At 40.1% G+C, this 19,897-nt stretch overlaps 3 protein-coding genes across 5 annotated transcripts in view; all 3 read left to right on the plus strand.

The window, feature by feature from the left end:
- The first annotated feature begins 516 nt into the window (after positions 1-516).
- On the plus strand, positions 517-7,503 carry LOC105048123 (uncharacterized). 3 transcript variants are annotated; one of them, XM_010927328.4, is made up of 7 exons: positions 517-1,558; positions 1,845-1,973; positions 2,319-2,414; positions 4,092-4,220; positions 4,566-4,661; positions 6,128-6,219; positions 7,248-7,503. In XM_010927328.4, exons 1-6 carry the CDS (start codon positions 743-745, stop codon positions 6,203-6,205), a joined length of 1,344 nt encoding a protein of 447 aa, XP_010925630.1. In that variant the 5' UTR covers positions 517-742; the 3' UTR covers positions 6,206-6,219; positions 7,248-7,503. The 3 variants fall into 3 exon arrangements, with proteins under 3 accessions (XP_010925630.1, XP_010925631.1, XP_010925629.1); XM_010927329.4 differs by having other exon boundaries at positions 2,331-2,414; positions 7,229-7,503; XM_010927327.3 differs by having other exon boundaries at positions 518-1,558; positions 7,229-7,503.
- Positions 7,504-14,363: 6,860 nt separating this feature from the next.
- The window catches only part of LOC105048122 (multiprotein-bridging factor 1b), a 15,098-nt gene continuing 9,564 nt past the window's right edge, over positions 14,364-19,897 (plus strand). Inside the window, exon 1 of the mRNA XM_010927326.3 lies at positions 14,364-14,626. Within this exon, the coding sequence (XP_010925628.1) occupies positions 14,485-14,626 (142 nt within the window). The 5' untranslated portion in view covers positions 14,364-14,484. The remainder of the gene's footprint in view (positions 14,627-19,897) is intronic.
- Positions 14,633-19,888, plus strand: LOC140859077 (uncharacterized). Its single transcript, XM_073260446.1, has 2 exons — positions 14,633-18,964; positions 19,192-19,888. The coding sequence occupies exons 1-2, from the start codon at positions 18,692-18,694 to the stop codon at positions 19,528-19,530; spliced, it is 612 nt and encodes a 203-aa protein (XP_073116547.1). The 5' UTR covers positions 14,633-18,691; the 3' UTR covers positions 19,531-19,888.

A 19,897-nucleotide genomic window follows, 5' to 3' on the forward strand; every position in this document is an offset into this window, starting at 1 on the left:
TAAATAAAAAAATAAAAAATAATCTAATTATTTAATTATAATTATAAAAATTATATATTAAAATTTCAACAATGATTAATAAAATTTAATAGTATATGATTAATAGTATAAATAAAAAAATATATATATATAATATTAATAAAAAAATATTATATTTTTATTAAAAAAATTAATCTGTAAATAGTGAAGTCCATGCTCCATCTATCTTTTTTTTTTATTTTTTTTAATTTAAAAAATATAAAATGATGAATTAAAATGAATAAATAATTTATTTTTTTTATTTATTTTTTTATAATTTTTTGAATCAAATTACGGACGAGTGTCAACCATCCTTTCAATCTATCCAGCTAAATTCCAACCAAACACAACATTGGAGTCCAAGATCCTCTGACCGACAAAAGATCGAATGGTTTGCCATCTATCGAACGGCCAATACGCCATAATCCTACATCGAGGGTACCAAAGATCTCGATCAGGGTGCTGTTAAACGGGTACAAGGAACCAACCTGACCGGACTCCGGAGCCATGTCTTTGCTTCCCGATGTGCGAGTCTTCAGCCCTTTTAACTCCCCCCACGGACTCCGCCAGCGAATTCCGTCACCCGCCCCGTCCACACCTTGGTTGGGAGACTGGGAGTTAGGAAGGAGACTTCTAGAGAGTGTTCCTTTTTGTGTACTTTTGTGCTCCTTCTCCGTGAAGGGCGGTCCCTTTCCCTCATCCCCTTTGCCAGTCCCTTTCCGTCATGGATCCAGCCCTCGAGCGCCGCTACAGGGAGGAAGTCCTCCACCTCCACTCCCTCTGGCACCGCGGACCTCCCCGGAACCCTAATCCCAACCCCACCCTCCGGCCGGACACCTCCACCGCATTCAAGAAGGAAGCCAAGAACAAGAAGAAGTCGAACTCGAAGGGGAAGAAGAAGCATCGGCGGCAGCGGCAGCAGCAACAGGGCTCGGCAGCTGCCTCCGATCAGCCCCCGGCCAAAGAGGTCGAATGGCCGTGCGGTCCCACGCCGGAAAAGAATGATGCCTCTGCCACGTGGGCCGATTTTGTCCCCACGCCGGCGGCCCCCCAGACCCGGCCTCCATTCTCGGCCGAGGAGCAGGCGAGGGCCGTGGCGCATCGGGCGCAGCAGAGGGGCCTGAAGGCCTGCAAGGACTTCTTCGCCAAGAAGGACGGCTCCGACGACGGGGAAGAGGAGGAGGAGGACTCCACGGCCGAGGAAGAGGAGGCCGGAGAGGGAGATTTCAAGTTCTTCTTGGAGCTTTTTGAGGGCGATGGGGAGTTGAGGGAGTATTATGAGAAGAACTGGGAGAAGGGAGACTTCAAATGCTTGGTTTGTGGGGCGATCGGGGAGAAGAAATGGAAGAGGTTCGGAGAGTGCGTTGGGCTCATCCAGCACTCAAACTCGATCTCGAAGACGAGGAGGAGGGAAGCGCACCGGGCATTTGCGAGGGCTGTGTGCAGAGTGCTTGGTTGGGACATCAACAGACTGCCAAGCATCGTTCTCGATTCGGGCAAGTCTCTGGGCCAGTCCTTGGCGAAAGCTGCCAATCCACAGGTAATTTTTTTTTCCTCTCTACAGTTTATGACTTTCAGGTTTTGTTCATTCGAATTTTATATGTTGTGAAGCTGTTGTTCGATCTCCCGCAAGCTTTCTTGAGCAAAGTCTCCATTTTGGTGATCGATTTTCCTAAATTTGATTTTCCCATAGCATTTGGGTTGTTAAAAAAAAAAAAAAATACTGTCAGTCTGTCACTGTTATTCCTATTTTTGATGGTTTAATTACTTTTATCATCTACTTAGCTTGGATAATTTAATTGCTCCAACTGTTCGATGAAATGCAGGAGGATATGCCTAAAGAAGATTTATCTGCCGAAGTAGAAAAGATTTCTAATGAAGTTGCTGCCGATGCTGGGACTGATAAAGTGGATTTGATGGACTGTGCTGCAAAAGAAATTGAAGCTTTGCCTGGTGTAACAATTCTCCACTTTCACCTCTCTGTTTGCTGTCGTCATATGATGGCTATAAGGGATCAATATGCTTTCCCCCTTCAATGATCCAAGTGGCCAGGGCCACCAAAATTAGAAAAGGGCTAAGGGTGTAAATGGGGATCTGTTTATGAGATTAAATTTATATCCAGCTTGAGTTTGACTTTACTGTTTTCATGTTGCTATAATGCCTATTTTCATATGGTTGTCATGCCTAGAAGCTTTAGGGATTTTATTTTACTTCTCTCTTACCTTTTACAATATTCAAGTAGCATTGTTCTTCAACAGCTTCTTCTGTTTAAATTATTATGTTTGTCACCCCTGATGCAGGAAATTTTGCAGAACGAAGGTGAAATTGATGAGAAAGAAAATGATGAGGAGCCAATGGATTGCATAGAAACAAAAAGGATCACAGAATTACCAAATGTATGTATATTTTGGCTCTTGGCTTACATTTTTTAAATTTCTAGTTGCGTTTTGAATTGATAAAATTGTTATCTGTGGAGCTATTTAGTTGTGGGGTGTTATTGACATGTAAGTCCTCCTTTCCCAATTCAATCCCAAAATATTTGCTTTGTCTTATAGAAGGTATCTACTTGTTAGTTTAGGTAAGGGAAGGAAACAATCTCTGCTATCCAACTAATTATTAATTCCTGTGTTTTCTTTATATGAAAGGTGCACTTGGATGTACAATGATCTTTCATGATTTTCGTTTTTTTTTTTTTAAAGTTATAAGGAAGGATTTTATATCACTGGGTGCTTGGCTGTGCAATGTCCTGTAAATGCCCTGACTTATAAAATGAAATTTCTGCATTATGTTATGCTATCGTTTATGTTTCTTTTCTCCTTATTGCTGTACGTTTTTCCACTTTTAGACATCTTATTCAAGAAAAAAAAAATCTCTACTTTCAAAGCTCAAGCTTTAAAGCAATGAAAAAGACAATAACTATTTTGAAGCGAAGTACCTCCAAATGCAGCCCAAATGATTATTATAGTATTATTAATTTTAATCTAAACAAACTGGTAACTGCACCACAGCTCCACGATGGAGCTGTGGACCAAACCCATTTCTCCTCATGAATCATGTCTCTGCATGAGCTGCATGCAGGCACCCCATAGAATGCATCACATAAATTGCAATTAAACCATGTTGGTTTAAACAAAAAGTGAAAGAATCTCATAAGAGAGTGGTCCATTCACACTGGAATTAGTTAAGGTTATAACAGCCATTCAGAAGGAATATTTGACACTGTCACCTTTGGTTGGCGGTTAGGAACTATTTGGTCCCATTCACCAAAAATCTAGGTGCTGGATTCCTTCTAAGAATAGATGACTGCAAATCCTCTACTGACCAAGTTGTGGGAAATTCTCTCAACAAAGGGACATGGCAGATTTTGATGGGGAACAATGAATCTACATAACATTCTCCTTCTGTTCAAAACCAGCCTGCTTAATGAATGGATGCAGGTGAGAGTGTGATTCCTATATGATCATAGTTGTAGAAGTTCCTACAATCACAGTGTGTGGCAAATTTTTAGCTGGCCATGCAATTTGCATTCAGTTAAAGAGAAGGTTTAGGTTTAAATGAAAAGCAAAACCGATTTAGATCCTATCTTGCCCTATGAAAAAATTGGCTGCATTGTCCAAATTTAGAAATTCTTTACATCTTGGTTTGTCGAGGATGAGTTGCTGCAGGCCAGGGTCACACAAGCAATAAGAATTCACCATACAGCTGGAGTATTTTCTACCAATCAGGTTGTAGGGGATGACTGATGTACATTATGATCTGGGAATGGGATACATATTATGTTTTCAGAATGGATCAGGAATGGGAGAACAATGCATCGAAATCCCTTAAGTTTGTGAGTTTATCATGTTTGGGAGTCTTATGTTCTTTTTCTTCTGTCCTTCATTTTTATCTCATAATGTCATGCAGGAAGATGCTATTGACCAAAATGAAAAGCTCTGTATTTTACCTTACAGTCCAATTTGTTATTTAGAAATAAGATCTGTATAGAATATGTTATCCATATCTAAACAAAATATGTTATAGAACAGTTTGTTGTTGAATTTTAATTGCTCCAACTGTTCGATGAAATGCAGGAGGATATGCCTAAAGAAGATTTATCTGCCGAAGTAGAAGAGATTTCTCATGAAGTTGCTGCAGATGCTGGGACTGATAAAGTGGATCTGATGGACTGTGCTGCAAAAGAAATTGAAGCTTTGCCCGGTGTAACAATTCTCCACTTTCATCTCTCTGTTTGCTGTCGTTATATGATGGCTATAAAGGATCAATATGCTTTCCCCCTTCGATGATCAAAGTGGCCAGGGCCACCAAAATTAGAAAAGGGCTAAGGGTGTAAATGGGGATCTGTTTATGAGATTAAATTTATATCCAGCTTGAGTTTGACTTTACTGTTTTCATATTGCTATAATGCCTGTTTTCATACTGTTGTCATGCCTAGAAGCTTTGAGGATTTTATTTTACTTCTCCCTTACCTTTTACAATGTTCAAGTAGCATTGTTCTCCAACAGCTTCTTCTGTTTAAATTATTATGTTTGTCACCCCTGATGCAGGAAAATTTGCAGAAAGAAGGTGAAATTGATGAGAAAGAAAATGACGAGGAGCCAATGGATTGCATAGAAACAAAAAGGATCACAGAATTACCAAATGTATGTATATTTTGGCTCTTGGCTTACATTCTTTTAAATTTCTAGTTGTGTTTTGAATCGATAAAATTGTTGTCTGTGGAGCTATTTAGTTGTGGGTTTTTTTTGACATGTAAGTCCTCCTTTCCCAATTCAATCCCAAAATGTTTGCTTTGTCTTATGGAAGGTATCTACCTCCTAGTTTTGGTAAGGGAAGAAAAGAATCTCTGCTATCCAACTAATATTATTAATTCCTGTATTTTCTTTATATTAAAGGTGTACAATGATCTTTCATGATTTTTTTTTTTTTTTAAAGCTATAAGGAAGGATTTTATATTGCTGGGTGCTTGGCTGTGCAATGTGCTGTATCCTTGAGTTATAAAATGAAATTTCTACATTATGGTATGTTATTGTTTATGTTTCTTTTCTCCTTATTGTTTTACATTTTTCGACTTTTAGACATCTTATTCAGAGGAAAAAAAAATCTCTACTTTCAAAGCTCAAGCTTTAAAGCAACAAAAAAGACAATAACTATTTTGAAGTGAAGTACCTCCAAATGTAGCCCAAATGATTATTATAGCATTAGTAATTTTAATCTAAACAAACTGATAACTACACCACAGCTCCACGATGGAGCTGTGGATCAAATCCATTTCTCCTCATGAATCATGTCTCTGCATGAGCTGCATGCAGGCACCCCATAGAATGCATCACATAAATTGCAATAAAACCATGTTGATTTAAACAAAATGTGAAAGAATCTCATAAGAGATTGGTCCATTCACACTGGAATTAGTTAAGGTTATGACAGCCATTCAAAAGGAAAATTTGGCACTGTCACCTTTGGTTGGCAGTTAGGAACTATTTGGTCCCATTCCCCAAAAATCGAGGTGCTGGATTCCTTCTAGGAAAAGATGACTGCAAATTCTCCACTGACCAAGTTGTGGGAAATTTTTTCAACAAAGGAACATGGCAGATTTTGATGGGGAACATTGAATCTACATAAGATTCTCCTCCTGTTCAAAACCAGCCTCCTTAGTGAACGGATGCAGGATGGTGGTGTGATTCCCATATGATCATAGTTGTAGAAGTTCCTACAGTCGCAGTGTGTGGCAAATTTTTAGCTGCCATGCAATTTGCTTTCAGTTAATGAGAAGGTTTAGGTTTAAATGAAAAGCACAACAGATTTAGATCTGTCCAAATTTAGAAATTCTTTGCATCTTGGTTTGTTGAGGATGAGTTGCTGCAGGCCAGGGTCACACAAGCAATAAGAATTCACTATACAGCTGGAGTATTTTCTACCAATCAGGTTGTAGGGGATGACTGATGCACATTATGATCTGGGAATGGGATACATACTATGTTTTGAGAATGGGTTAGGAAAGGGAGGACAATGCATCCAAATCCCTTAGTTTGTGAGTTTATCACGTTTGGGAGTCTTTTGTTCTTTTTTCTTCTGTCCTTTATATTTATCTCATAATGTCTTGCAGGAAGATGTCATTGAGCAAAAAGAAAAGCTACCCAGGGAAATTGATAATCATGGAGAGACCAATGATGGAACTCAATGAATGATTTCTCAAAGGTAAATACTTTTGTTTTGCATCACCTTTTTTTCTATCTATCTACCCTCATTTTGAATTCTATAGGACAATGGTTTAATAGACTATAGGTGGCAGGTACATGTCTAGGTGTTAGGCAGATACCTAGACAGGTGCCCAGAGGTCAAGATGGTTCAAAAATTATTTTTATAAAAAAATGCTATCTGATATAAGGAAAAATGTAAAAGTGAAATTATAATCCAAGAAAATAAGGTTAAATTTCAAATAATTTAGTAAATAAGTGAGAAGTACTAACCTGGTACCATTCAAAATACTAAATTGCTAATTCTGAATCAATCTCATCCTCAACACTCAAACTTGATGCAAAATTTTAGAACAGGTAGCTAGGTAGCTGTTAAGGGTGCCCCACCTAGGTCAGCACCTAGACAGCCAGGTGACCGTTTCTTAAAATATTGCCATCTTCATTGTACATATTCTTTTTGAGTTTGTGCTGTGTTTAAGTGTGCATGCCTCTGTGTATGTGTTTCCATGTATGCATTTGTAAACCCTTGGGCTTGTGCTGGTGAATGCATTTGTTTGATGAATCTTTTTTGCACTTTTTTACCTTTTATCATAAGTATGTTTGCATGTTCTTGACTGCAAGAATTGATCCCATCGTGTGGACTATCTTGGAGTTTGAGAGTGAAACTTCTTTGTCCATTAAAGCGAAGAAATGCTTCTATTCAGAGAACTAACATGATGATCAACTACAGCAAAAACTTTGCAACACAATTGATTTCTCCAAATCTGGTGTGGCCAGATGTTGGGAAAATTCTTTCCCAGGAACACTTAGATATACGTGCAATATGATGTGCAAAGTAACATATTTTTATTTCTTTTTGAAATTATAATAATCATTTCTATTTATTTTAAGGTAAGCTGAATTTCATATTCTATTTTTTGAATTTCAACAAGTTGCTTTTGTAATACTATCATCTCAATATATTTTTCTGGACTCAGGAGCTATTCTTGTATCTAATATCTTTGTTTTAGGTATTTCCATTTATGTCAGCGATGGAATCAAAGCAACTATTGCTTAGCACTTGCATCTTTCAAATACAGGTCGATACAAGGGAAGATAGTCTTTGTACAATGTTCATATAAGGGGAGGTGGTCTTTGTAGAAGCATTGGATTTTGTGCTTCTACAACAGACTGCATAATGTGATTAATGTACTTACTGCTTTAGGATTTTGCCATTTTTTCTCTTTTTCTGGATGCAGCACATGCTTGATTTTACCTATGAGGTGTAATTCAATTTTGAGATAAATTTCCTATTGTGGTGACTGCTCTTCTTGTCTCATTAGCTAGTAATTTGTTATTGGCACCAGGATTAACTTTTTCATCAATATAATGTGAATATTTTGTTGCCTTTGTGCTCTTTTTTTTTTTGCTTCTGCCATGCTTAGCTACTCTAATGGATGCCAAGAATTTTTGGACTATTTATTCACTTATTTGAATGAATGGTACATTCTTCTTTTCTCTTAGTCCCATTGGGAGTTGCATCTAATATAAATGTTATTTTTTCTCTTCAGAAACATTAAGCAAATTTTTTTCTAGTAAACCTGTGTCCAATTACAATTGCAATGTTGGTGATGGTATGAAATATACCATACCTGTACTAAAAAACTTTATTGTTAGGTTTTATTGAATTTAAATCAGTTCCTAAGTTTAGTGGTTAATTTAGAAGCACATGCATGTTCCCTTGTGTTCTTAATAAAGTTTGGGTCGGTTACAAGTAGTTTGAATAAAAGTTGCGCCATATCATTCTTTGCCTGAAACATCACTTATCTTTTCTGTTGTTGCATCGCGGAAATGTTGAGAGCCAGAATGTTATTCATGAGAGTTATACTATTATGTAAGACCCTATATAAATTTTTGAGTAATGGTCCATGATATGATTGGAATTTTCCATGTTTTCATTGCTGGTAAGCCGTTAACTAGCTCATTTTGGATGGGCACAGCATCAACCCATTGTATGAGAACCGCCTCCAATTGTTTGTAGAAGATTTATCATTTTGTTATGCTGAAAGATCTCTTCCTATGACTTGGCAATGATCTAATGAGCTGAAGAGATGTAGGAAGTGTTCAAGGATAATACAAATGCTGTTATGGGCCACTTTGTATAATTGCAGAACTAATAAAAATCTGAAACCTTATTTGAGGGGATGTCTTTTTACATTTTTGGTCATTCCTCATAAGACTGTAATATTAATTGTTGCTTTTTTTTTTGTTGGTTGCATATTTGTGTTTTTTTTTTCTCTCTTGATTTTGGTAAAAAGTAAAAAGAAGAATAAAATGTTAGGAGAAATGCAAACAGCAAAGAAGAGGTAGAATGTAGAAAGTGTAGCAATTTATGGGATCTTTACCTTCATTATGTTGGGAATTAAGCAGTCTCGCCTGTATTTGAGGAGAGATATTCTTCGTTTAAGGTTTTAGTGGATAATTAGGTCATTACATCATCTTGGTAGCAAGGAAACTCTATGCTATTTTCTGAATATTGTTTGGCCTCCTTTTAGTCTTTTTTTCTAAATCAAATAAGAATTGAAACAAAAAAGCACATTTTAGTGCATATAATAGATGTAGAAAACAAATAGAAGATTAAGTGCTCCGCTACGATGGGATTATATCATCTCACCCAATTTTGGCTCTAGATTGGTTGCCCTGGAGAAATAGAGGACTGCATCTTTAGGGCATCTTAATTGAGGAATTGGCTGATAAATTTTGTTTGAAATCGTTGTGTATGACTGAAAGTAAGCTTTTGGAGGGATCAATTTTTAATTTGGATTTCCTTCATTAGGGGCCTATGACTGTATTAAAATGGTAGAAGTCTAAAAAGGGATTCATATGCGGTTATCTCTTTTTATAGCATTTTCCAAATGATTTATGAAGTTGTTCTGCCAGTCATAGAATATAGTGAAAGTCTTTTCCCTAAGTTAAAAACCACTTCCATCTCTGGTAGTTCATAGTCCTAATCTCCTTTATGGTCCAGTGAGATTGCACCAAATACAGTTGCTATTTAATGATTGGGATGGTGCGCCAAATTAGATATTTGTAATAGCCTTCTAAAATACTTGAGATAGCTGATAATTATGTGGATGATTTTCATGACAGTGATTTACATATGAAGGGAGAGAAAAGGAGGTTGGGTTTTGGGTCGGGGGTGGGGGAGGGGGAGGGGGCGTGTTGTGGGTGTATGGATACATGATCCTGATTTAGGTGATAAGGACCGGATGGATGATTGACTATGGTGTTGCATAGGAAACCTTAGGAGAAGTACTACTTCAGGGAACGCTGACGATAAAGCTTGATTACAGCAACTGTCTTGTTAGAATTCTATTCAAATTAGGGAGATGATCTGCATGTTGATTAGCCTTCCTGTATATATGATCTATTCCGACAATCTGTAGTCTTGGACCATATAATGATTTTGGGTATGGTACTTTTGGGTCTTCCGGGAGGCTCTAAATCCTTACTGCTTATTTCGATCAGGGCTCAAAACATAGATTAAATATGATCTTGGAGTGAGTGTCTTGTAGGGATTACCTTGCTCACGCTGTAATACAACCCAACTCCCAGTATCAGAGGATTCTTCACAAACAATCCATCCTCGCTTAAAATCATCATCCTACTACTCTCAGGAGGAGAACACTTTTTAAGGTTCTGGAACTCTTCCATTTTTCCTCTTGCAATTGGGATTCCACATCTTTATGAAAGAACTTATTTTTTGTTACTGGTTATGATTTGACCAATTTCAGTGATCTTTTTCTTTATGTAATCACTTGTTCTCAGAGGTACTCCAGGTATTCTGGAATATATAGTTATTTCAGTTTTTTCAAAATTTGCTAAGCTGTGTGGGCAACTGATGCTGTTGCATAACTGTTCACCGTCTACATTGCCTCTTAGCCCTTGAACTAATTTTTCAGAGGAAAATCCTGTGCTTTTTAAGGGAAAGGTATCTGCAAAGCTGCTCCTGCGTTCTGGGCCTCACGGTGCATTGAACATATTCTATGGATTCTGAAATGGATCCACATCTTGAATATTTTCTTGACTAATAAATTTCTTTCTTTTAACAGTACCAATGCAGGTATTCTGCAGTGGAGTGTTTTCCTTCAAAAAAAAAAAAAAAAAAAGATCACTGTGGTGCTGACGCCGAAATGTTCATACTCTCTTGATTGTTTGCTGGAACTTTGATGAGCATTTTTTTGTGAGACGCCAATAAACCTCTTTGATGGGGAGTCTTTCATCCCATGGACTAGGACAGCCACACTGCTCCTCCCTGAGATATGCTGGAAGAGAAGTGCTTTTAGTTTCTGATACTACCGCTTGAAGAAAAGGCTACCCTAACGAATAGTTCCATGTCCCTAGTTCCATCTTCTGATAACAGTCTTGGACCTTCCATAGATTTGCGAATTACTCCATATTAATTTCATAATCCCTTTTGTTCAATGGAAGATCACTGAGCCAAATGTCTTTCAAAATTGATATGTTATTTCCATCATCTACAATCCGATTGTTTCTGAACTTTTTCCTGGCATTTAGCAAGTTTAATCAGATTTCTGACAGTATCTTGCCATTTACATTTTCAAGAGCTGTCACCTTGTTCTCACACACATCAATAAAGATTCTTGATGATGATCTCCAAAGCTTGCACCATCAATAGAGCTTCTTGATCCAGAATGGGGCTTTACAACCATTATTGTAAACTTATGCTTATATCTCCTCTTCTTAGGAGGTGGGGCTTCAATCTTTCAAATTCCGTTACTGCTAGCTTTTCTGAAGGTGTGGTAAATTTTGATCAGACGAATTGCATTATTTAGTAGCCTATCTCTTCGCTCCTGGAATAACATCTTGACTACCAGATACTTGTGATCTTTGCACACTCGGAAGCGAAAAGGTGCATGGGCTTTCTAAAATGCTTGTAGGGGACGGAAGAAGTATAATACAACCAAGGAAATGGGGCACTCCTCATGATAGGCTTGATTAGTATATTTGAATTTTCGGCAAAAGTTGGATTCCTAGTCTTATTATTTATTTGAACACCGAGCGGCTTGTGCTTATAGGAACCATCGCACCTATTGACATGACCACCACCCACAGGGTTCAGTTGTATAAAGTCGTCGCCATCCTCCTAGATTATTTTTTTCTTTGCATTAATAATGAACGGTGGCTAGGTGATGTCTTTTCCTAAAGATTGATATCAGGGTTTTGAGCAATCAAAGCAATCTAATATATATATATATATATATATATATATATATATATATATATATATATATATATATATATATATATATATAGGGAACATATCAAGCAAAAAAAATAATTTAATATGAGAGATGAGAGGATATAATAATAATTTGTAGATCCACGTCAATGATTCAGATGAGTATTAAAAAAATTTTAAAAAAAAGAATGGATAAATCTTAGAGATATTTGGACAGTTTGGACAATTGTAGTGCTCATTTGAATCGTTGATGTGGATTCAAGGATTATTATCATGTTCTCTTATCTTTCATATTAAGCCACTCCTTTCACTTGATACATTTTCTATATATATATATATATATATGAAAATAAAAATTAATATAAAATTTATTAGAAATTGAAATTGTTCATGTAAGCAGTAACTTCTTACTTATAAATGCCATCTAGATCTCAATCAATCTTCAATATGCTGTGTTTTGACTATTCTATCCAATAATTTTTTAAACATTGAATGATAGTATTATGTTATTAAAGAACTGCATTGAAGTCCACTTATGTGCATTAAACTTTGTTATGAAAGTATGATGTTATTATCTTTTTATAATTAAAGTTTATTTATATATATAGCTGAGAATATAGATTGATGCCAAAAATTTAGATGGATGTTGTGTTATTATTCATAAATAATTTTTTGAAAAAAATGATCAATTATGTGATCTAGAATTTACAAGCAATGTGTGGACTCAAAACTAGTTTGACAGTATTTGAAACTATATTATGTCTGGATTGAAAGAAATAGAGAGAAAGAAAAAGAAAAGAAATTTATTATCTCTTATTTGATAGAAATTTAATAAAAAAATTAAAGGAAAGTTAAAATCCCTCCTTGGATGAAAAATGAAAAGAAATGATATCTTCAATTTTTTTTAATCTTCCCAGAATTGGAGTTGGAGAGAGGAAACTCCACTTCTGTTCTCTTCGATTCTTATTCTTTTATCCTCCCCTATCTTCTTTCTCTTCCCATTTCTTTCTTTTTCCTCTGTCGTGCGTAGGGCGTTAGCTTTGAAGGGTATCATGTTATGCTGTTTGCTGGGTACTGAGCCTAAAAGAATCCGATCAAGCTATCAGCTAAAATAAATCAACAATTTCTTCTAAGGTTCTCGGATAAGCAACCACAGGGTGCCTTTTAAAGCTATTTTCAGGAGAATTTTTTTTTAGTATTTTACAGCTTCTTAAAATTTTTTGTCTTTATCTAAATCAAAGTTAGGTTCTCTCAAAGAGTTTAGTTAAGAGTTTGCCTGTGGTTGCAAGACTCTGTTCTTCTACACTAGACCAAAACAGGGCCTCTCCTGGATCTTTGATTGGATGGTGTTGCACTTGAAGCCAACTTTTCCATTTAGTAAAGCTCGTCCTAGATCTCCAGCTTCATTAAGCCTGACATTAGAACTATATCAATCTTAAAACACAGTAGCTTTTTTTTATACAACCAAATGAATTTTAATTATTATCCAATTACACGTGTACCATGGCCTTTGAATGATGCCTCAATGGTATACAGGATAGCATTTCATTTTTGAGCATCATAAAAACACAAATTAGGAACACAAATTTAAGCATTTTTACTGATTAATAGACCATAATCGGCTAATCCAGTTGACTTTATGGATCAAAGAACCTAGCACAGCTCTTCAAGAAAAGGTAGAGTTGATTGTTCTCTGTCTTTTTCATTTACTTAGAGGGCAATTGGCTTTTTCAGAAAACATTTATTATATTTAAATCTTTAGTTTGGTTAGAGGAGGAAGAGGTTCTTTCTACATTCAGGACATTTGTTGAATGGTGAGATTCTTCTAACAATGAAGGGAGATATTCTTCCAATCAAATATTAAAAAAAAGAAATCCTGACGATGAAGAAGGATAGAAGCATTCAGGAGCTTGCATATAAGGGAACCTCGAATCATAAGGATAATGGATTTTTTTTTTTTTTAAATGATCCTTTTTAGCATCCTAATTTCTTTGAGATGTTTGTGTTTAAGAATTTATCAAAGCATCCAAATAGGCTCTGAACCTTTTTTCTTGCTAAAAGATATAGATAGTTGTCAATTGCGAAAATGGAATTTATTCCACACTTTTGCAGCCAAACATTTTCAAGTACTTGGATTAAACTACTTGTTTAAAAGTAAAACATGTATTTAAGAGTTGGTATATAACCTTTTGCCTATCAAATTATTTATCTTACCAAATTAAGTTATTTTGCAGGAAAAACAAGTTGAAGTAAATTAACACATTTACCTTATGTTAACTTATCTTATTTTTAAATATAAAAAGTAAGATATGCCATACATATTTAGGCAGGTGGGAAGAAGTGAAGGAAAAAAAAAAGAAAAGAAAGAATGAGGAAAAGAAAGAGGATAAAAAATGATTGATGGGAAAAAAATAGAAAGGAAGGGAAAAGGAGGTAGAAAAAGGGTAAAAAAAAAGGGATATTTTTTAAAAAGAAAGAAGAGATGAATAAAATAAAGGAAGAAGAATAAAAAGGGAAGAAATAGATGTGGGTGACAAAGGAAAGTAGAAAATAAAAAGAAAGAAAAGAAAAAAATATTGAGATGGCCGATTGAAATGGGCATACGAAAAAGATGATGGGACTTTACTACCGACGGAGGTGCAAAATGCTATTGATTATTAACTCGGCATATGAAGAAAAATAAAATAAATAAATAATAAATGAATAGATAATGAAAGTGATAAAAGAAAGAATGACGTGAGAGGGTTGGAGATACTCTTCGAGGATAAGGTTGAATGATGCCATCCGATTCTACCCAGAGTTTTAAATCTTTGAGGCAAATCAGACCCTCCATCCCCCCGGCACGTGACCATATACCCCTGTTGGACTTTGAGGCGGTGATGGGATTCGCGAATATAAATGGAGTCACGGATAACCCGTGTCGGCCAAGAAATTCCCAAGATCTTCGTCCTCATCGCCGCCTTGCTCCTTTGAATTCTAACCCCTACCGCCTCCAGATCCGGCACCGTTTCGTCGACGAAGAATATGGCCGGAGTGGGACCTATAACGCAGGACTGGGAGCCGGTGGTGATCCGCAAGAAGGCCCCCAACGCCGCCACCAAGAAGGACGAGAAGGCCGTCAACGCCGCCCGTCGCAGCGGCGCCGAGATCGAGACCCTCAGGAAGTGTATGCCATCATCCCAAACCCACCTATTTCTCCCTCCTCTTCTCTCTCTTTCCTCGGTTTTCCATGGGCCTGTCATCATGATCTTCTTCTTCTTCTTCTTCCCTTTTGCTTCTTTATTGAAAGTTTCTATCTGTTCTTTTCGTTTGGTTTATTCTTAAGCCCTATCTATCATACGCAAGGTACTGTTGAAAGGCCTCTTAACTGTTTATTGGTCGATGGTTGGAATACAAGTAATTTACCTAAATTAATTAGCAAAGAGTTTTGAGAATTTCGCCGACGCTGGAGAAGCTGGAATCGAGGAGTCCGCCGTCGGGACCTGCAAGAGAAGTCTAAATCGAAGTTGGAGGTGCTCCGGCAAGATCCTCCGATGCTCAAGTCAGTACTCTGTCTTAACAGGAATGGAGCACTCAAATGAGATTTTAGCAGAGTTTCGAAATAGAATTTTGAGCTTAGAGAAGAACGTATCTGGGGTCCCTTTTTTATAGACGGAGAGCGTAACTGATTGACAGTGACGTCTGTAACCGCCTGATAGTGGGCCATTCGGGATCACGCGGAGTTTGTTACGGAGAGTAGTGGCGTCAGGAGGTCGTTCAGGGCCACGTGGAGTTTGTTATGGAGAGTGGAGTCGTGTCTGTTGTCACGACTTGTCAGAGAGTAGTGGGGCCATGTGGAATCTGTTACAGAGAGTGGAGTGGGGTAATGGCCATTGTCGCGACTTGTCAGAGAGTTCGAACTTAACGGTTGAAGCTCGGCTGGGATGTCTGACAAAGCGGAATGGCTCTCTGTCTCTGTAATCTAAGAGAAGCTCGGATGTTTCTGAGGTTGCTGACGAATCCACTGTTGTCGGGTGTCTTGGACGCTGATTGGACGTTGATGCTGCAGACGGAAGTCATCTGTTATAGAAGCTCGGACGGAGACTTTCTGTTGGAGAAGTCCGGTAAGAGTCCGATTGCTAGAGGAGTCCATCTGGAGTTTGCCTGATGTAGAAGTTCGTTTGAGGACTGTCCGTCGGAAAGATCCGATTTCATGAAGAATCCGACAGAGGGTCGATCGACAGTGGGGTTCGGATGGCGTTGTGGAGGTTCGTTCGCTAGAGGAGTCTTGATGACATTGTTGAAGGTCGAACATTGGAGGAGTCCGAGATTCAATTCTGTTGTAGAAGTTCGGACGAAGTCCGACTCTCGTAGGAGTCTAGATGAAGTCCGCTTATTGTAGAAGCTCGGCCGAAGATCAGTTGTCGTGGAAGCTCGGATGGAGATTTTTTATTGTAGAAGCTCGGAGTAGAGACCCGGCTGGTGGAGCCTGTCCCGTTGTAGAAGTTCGTCTGTGATCCATCCACTGTAGAATTTCGGCTGGGATCTGGCTCTTGTAGGAGCTCGGATGAAATTCGAAAGGCGGTCGACCACCGTAGAAACTTGGATGGAGTCTGATTACTATAGAAATCCTACTGTCGAAGAAGCTCGGACATTGACGAAGTCCGGAAGAAGTTCGGAGTAAAGTCGTCCGTGGTCGAAAAAAATCTGGAAAAGATTCGGAGAATAGTCGATCACTGTAGAAAATCAGCTGATAGTGAAGCTTGGAAAGTGCTTGGAGCAGCCCGATAGATGAATGGAGGAGCTCATTATCGGAGAAGTCCGAATGGTATTATGGAAGCTCGGACGGTGGGGGAAGTTTGGAAAGACGTCACACAAGATCGGAAGCCAGAAGAGCCCTGGAAGGATCGGCCTTTTATGAATTTCGGCTGGGATTATTTTATACCCAACATCAGTCCCCCTACTTTCGAGTTCGGGTTTCGAATGAAGGAAGTACAGAGAAATTTTCACAGCCGAAGTTGCCTCCCTTGATTGCCGCACTCGGTTGTTTCCAGATATTTTGGCGTTTGACGCGCTGGTGCCGAAGCCTTTTCAAATCGAGGCGATCTGAAAAGATTTTTTCAGAATTCCCGTTGGAGCGTTGCTCTAGGTACGACGCAATAATGGTTCTGTCAGCTGTCAGCCGCTTTCAGCCGCTTTCAGCCGTCTGCCATGGTGAGTGGGACACGTGACGGTTGTAGATCGACCAGAAGAGATCTGCAATCATTACTACGTCAGACCTCGTTGCTTACTTAAATCCGTTTCTCTCCTTCAGGGGTCTCACTTTGCCTGGGAGTTTCTTCGGTCCCTCCTTCTTTCTGAGAGTTCCGTTCTTCCCCAGCGTCCTTCTCGGCCTTAGGCGTTCTTCGAGTCGTCCCCATCTCTGCATCTCTGCATCCTTCGGACCAGCCTAGGTTAGTTTTAGGACTCTCCCCCTATATTTTTTTTTCTTGCTGTTCTTCTTCCATTTTTCTTCCTTTACATTTCGTCTGTTCGGTTTTCCGCGAGCATCCCGTTTCTTATTTTTCTCAATTTTTTCGGGATTTTTAGGGTTTTCATTTGATTCAAAATGTCCTCCAACACTTCCTCCTCTAGTAGTTCTAGGAGTTTGTCCGTTCCAGCCTCCCAAAATCTCAGTTCTGTAGATGAACCTCGTCCGGTCTTTGTACCAGACACCATCCCCAGCTCTCTAATTCCGGAGGAACTCTCACTGATTAGGATTCAGTACGGAGTTCCTCCGGAGTATGAGCTGGAGCTTCTCGGGCCAACTGGCCGGGCTAGCGCTCCTCCCGACTGCTTCTGTTTATATCAAGAAGCTTTCCGCGTCGGGCTTCGACTTCCGCTTCCGCCTTTTGTTATTGCTCTCTTTCACTTCTTAAATATTTCTTTAGTTTCTGTAGCGCCGAACTCCTTTAGATTTCTGATAAGATTTCTTTCCCTCCGTAGTTTAACTGAAGTTCGGCCAACTCTTTCTTTATTTAGGAATTTTTATACCTTCAAGCGTCATCCCTCGGTAAAAGACTGGTGGTACTTCTCCCCTCAGTTCGGTAGAAAGGGGTTGCTGAAAGGTGCCCCTTCTTCTATCCACAACTGGAAGGAGAGATATTTCTACGTCCGATGCCCGACCTTAGAGTTGAGGTTGCCTCCCTGGGGCTCCCTGAGAGATTCCGTCTGCCGGGCTTCTAGTCTGGGACAGGACGACCTTGAAGCCTCCAATAAACTCGAGGCTTATCCAGCTCCTCTTCTCTCCAACCTCCTGAAGAAACAACTCTTGTTCAATGTTGGCCTAAGCCCTCTCAACCCTGCCGGTATTGTTATATATATATACATTTTTTTTCTTTGTCGTTCGCTGCCTCCCCTTTCCTCTTGTTCTTTTGTTAAGCTGTGTCGATCCTCATTCACTGCAATATGGATGCCGACGCGGCTCGAATGCTAGCTCAGGGTCTCAAGACCCACAAAAGAAAGGCGCAGCATCCTCGGGGGTGGCAAAGAGGGCAAGGGCAAAAGAGACCAGCCCGACCGCGCCTACCCAGGCGACCATTGCCGTCGACGCTTCCTCCGACGTCGAGCCCGCAGTCCCCCGGGCCTCTTCAAGGAGCCCCCGATCGAGATTCTCGCTCCAGAGGTCCGGCCCGAGGAGGCACCGGGGGCCGAACGGAGAAGGAGAAAGAAGACATTGGCCCGCAAGAGCCGCAGCAGTAGGGTTGCCATCGAGGGGGCCGATGGCTCCGAAGAAGATCCGGGGGAAAATTCCTTCAATAATAGGGATCTAATAAAGAGATTGGTCGACGGGTGCATCCTGCCCGAGGTCTTCCTCAGGATCGTTCATGCCGATCCTGAGCAGCGGGTCTGGGACTCTCTAGGGTCCTTTCTCGAGATAGGTCAATTTATTCCTTCTCGCCTCTTTACTTTACTTATTCCTTGGCTTTTATATTGACTCCCTGGCTGCTCTTGCAGATTGGACACCAGCTTATCGCCAACATTGAGGCGATGAACAATGCTAGGAAGGAGGCCGTCCAGGCGGAGGAAGGTCGCCTGGCCGAGGCCGCCCGCCTCAAGGAGAAGATTGCCGAAGTCGTGAGTCTCCAAGAGGCGCTGCAGAAGGAGGGGCAGACCTTGGCAGACTTGAGGGCCACCTTGGAGGAGGAGAGAGAAAGCAGAGGCCGAGGTCTCCAAGTTGAAGGCGCAGATCCCGACCTTGGTCTCGGAGGCAATGGTCTGGGCAGTGGAGGAGTTCAAAACCTCCTCCGAGATGAGGGATCTGAAGGTCGAGTTCGGCCAGGCCGCCTTCAACAAGGGCTTTGAACTTTGCCAAGAGAAGGTGGTCGGAAAGTTTTCCAAGCTGGACCTCGGCTTCCTGGATGAGGCGTCCGATGACGAAGCCGGGCCTTCTGAAGCTGCTGTCGGTCTTCCTCTTGCCGAGACTTCCTCGACTGCCGCGGCCGACCTTCCGGGGGCGCTGAGCTCCCCCACTTCTGCCTCAGAGGTCTGAAACCTTTAATTTTATATTCTTTTTTTTTTTTTGCAATTTTTCCTCGTTCTGTTGTACTTAAGAACTATTTAATCAATGAAATCAGATTCTCCTTTACAGAGAGCTCCTTTGTCTTACTCTGCCTTCTTTTTCTTCTCTTTTGTTCTTTTGACACTAATTTGTGTTGTGGCGCTCTTGTCTTCCAACGACAATGTCCTGTCGAAATTCTTCCCCTATCACAGGGGATTCCTCTGAAGTCGATGATCCGGGATCTCAGAAGAAAAGTTCGTCACTTGACGAAGAAATCAAAGAAGCTGGATGACGAATTTCACCGGTTGAGGAAGAGCCATTTGGAAGTCACTGCAGAGGCTACTCGCTTTCGGGACCTCCACAAAAAGGGTTTCATGGACTACACCCGGAGGAAGGCTGACTTCGTGACGGAGCTTGAGAAACTCCAAAAACGTGCCAGCGATCGATCTTGGACTCAGGCTTCCAAGATCAGCTCCCTTGAAGTCGAGCTGGCGGCTGCACGGGAGAAGATCGGTCAGTTGAAAGGGAGCTCGTCCTGGCTCGCAACTTAGGCCGACCATGATCGAGACTGGTCGAAGAAATTCTTCGACCTTCAGAAGCAGCTGCAGGATGCCGAGGCGAACTACAATGCCTACCGAGTCGGCTGGTGCGGGCAAATAGACGACTACCGAAGGAAGCTCAAGATGGCGATCGAAGAAGTTGCCCGCCTTCAGAGGCAATTGTCTGAGAGAGTCCAGGCCATCTCTGCACAAGGCTCCGATGAGCTCCGCTCCTTGAGGGGAACCATGGAAGAACTGTTCGTGGCCCTTAGGCAGAAGAAGGCCGAACTGCAGCGGCTGAAGATTCAGCTGGCCTACGAGCAACAGGCGATCAAGGATGCTGAGGCGGAGTCTGAGATTTTGAGGAAGAGGCTTCGGA

The sequence above is a fragment of the Elaeis guineensis genome, chromosome 7, assembly GCF_000442705.2.
Source record: "Elaeis guineensis isolate ETL-2024a chromosome 7, EG11, whole genome shotgun sequence".
Taxonomy (NCBI): Eukaryota; Viridiplantae; Streptophyta; class Magnoliopsida; order Arecales; family Arecaceae; genus Elaeis; species Elaeis guineensis.

Coding starts and splice junctions, on each gene's coding strand:
- LOC140859077 (XM_073260446.1), top strand. CDS start 18,692: ATGGTCTGGGCAGTGGAGGAGTTCAAAACCTCCTCCGAGATGAGGGAT. Junction 18,965..19,191: donor CCCCCACTTCTGCCTCAGAG/GTCTGAAACCTT, acceptor CCCCTATCACAG/GGGATTCCTCTGAAGTCGAT.
- LOC105048123 (XM_010927328.4), top strand. CDS start 743: ATGGATCCAGCCCTCGAGCGCCGCTACAGGGAGGAAGTCCTCCACCTC. Junction 1,974..2,318: donor AAATTGAAGCTTTGCCTGGT/GTAACAATTCTC, acceptor CCCCTGATGCAG/GAAATTTTGCAGAACGAAGG. Junction 4,221..4,565: donor AAATTGAAGCTTTGCCCGGT/GTAACAATTCTC, acceptor CCCCTGATGCAG/GAAAATTTGCAGAAAGAAGG.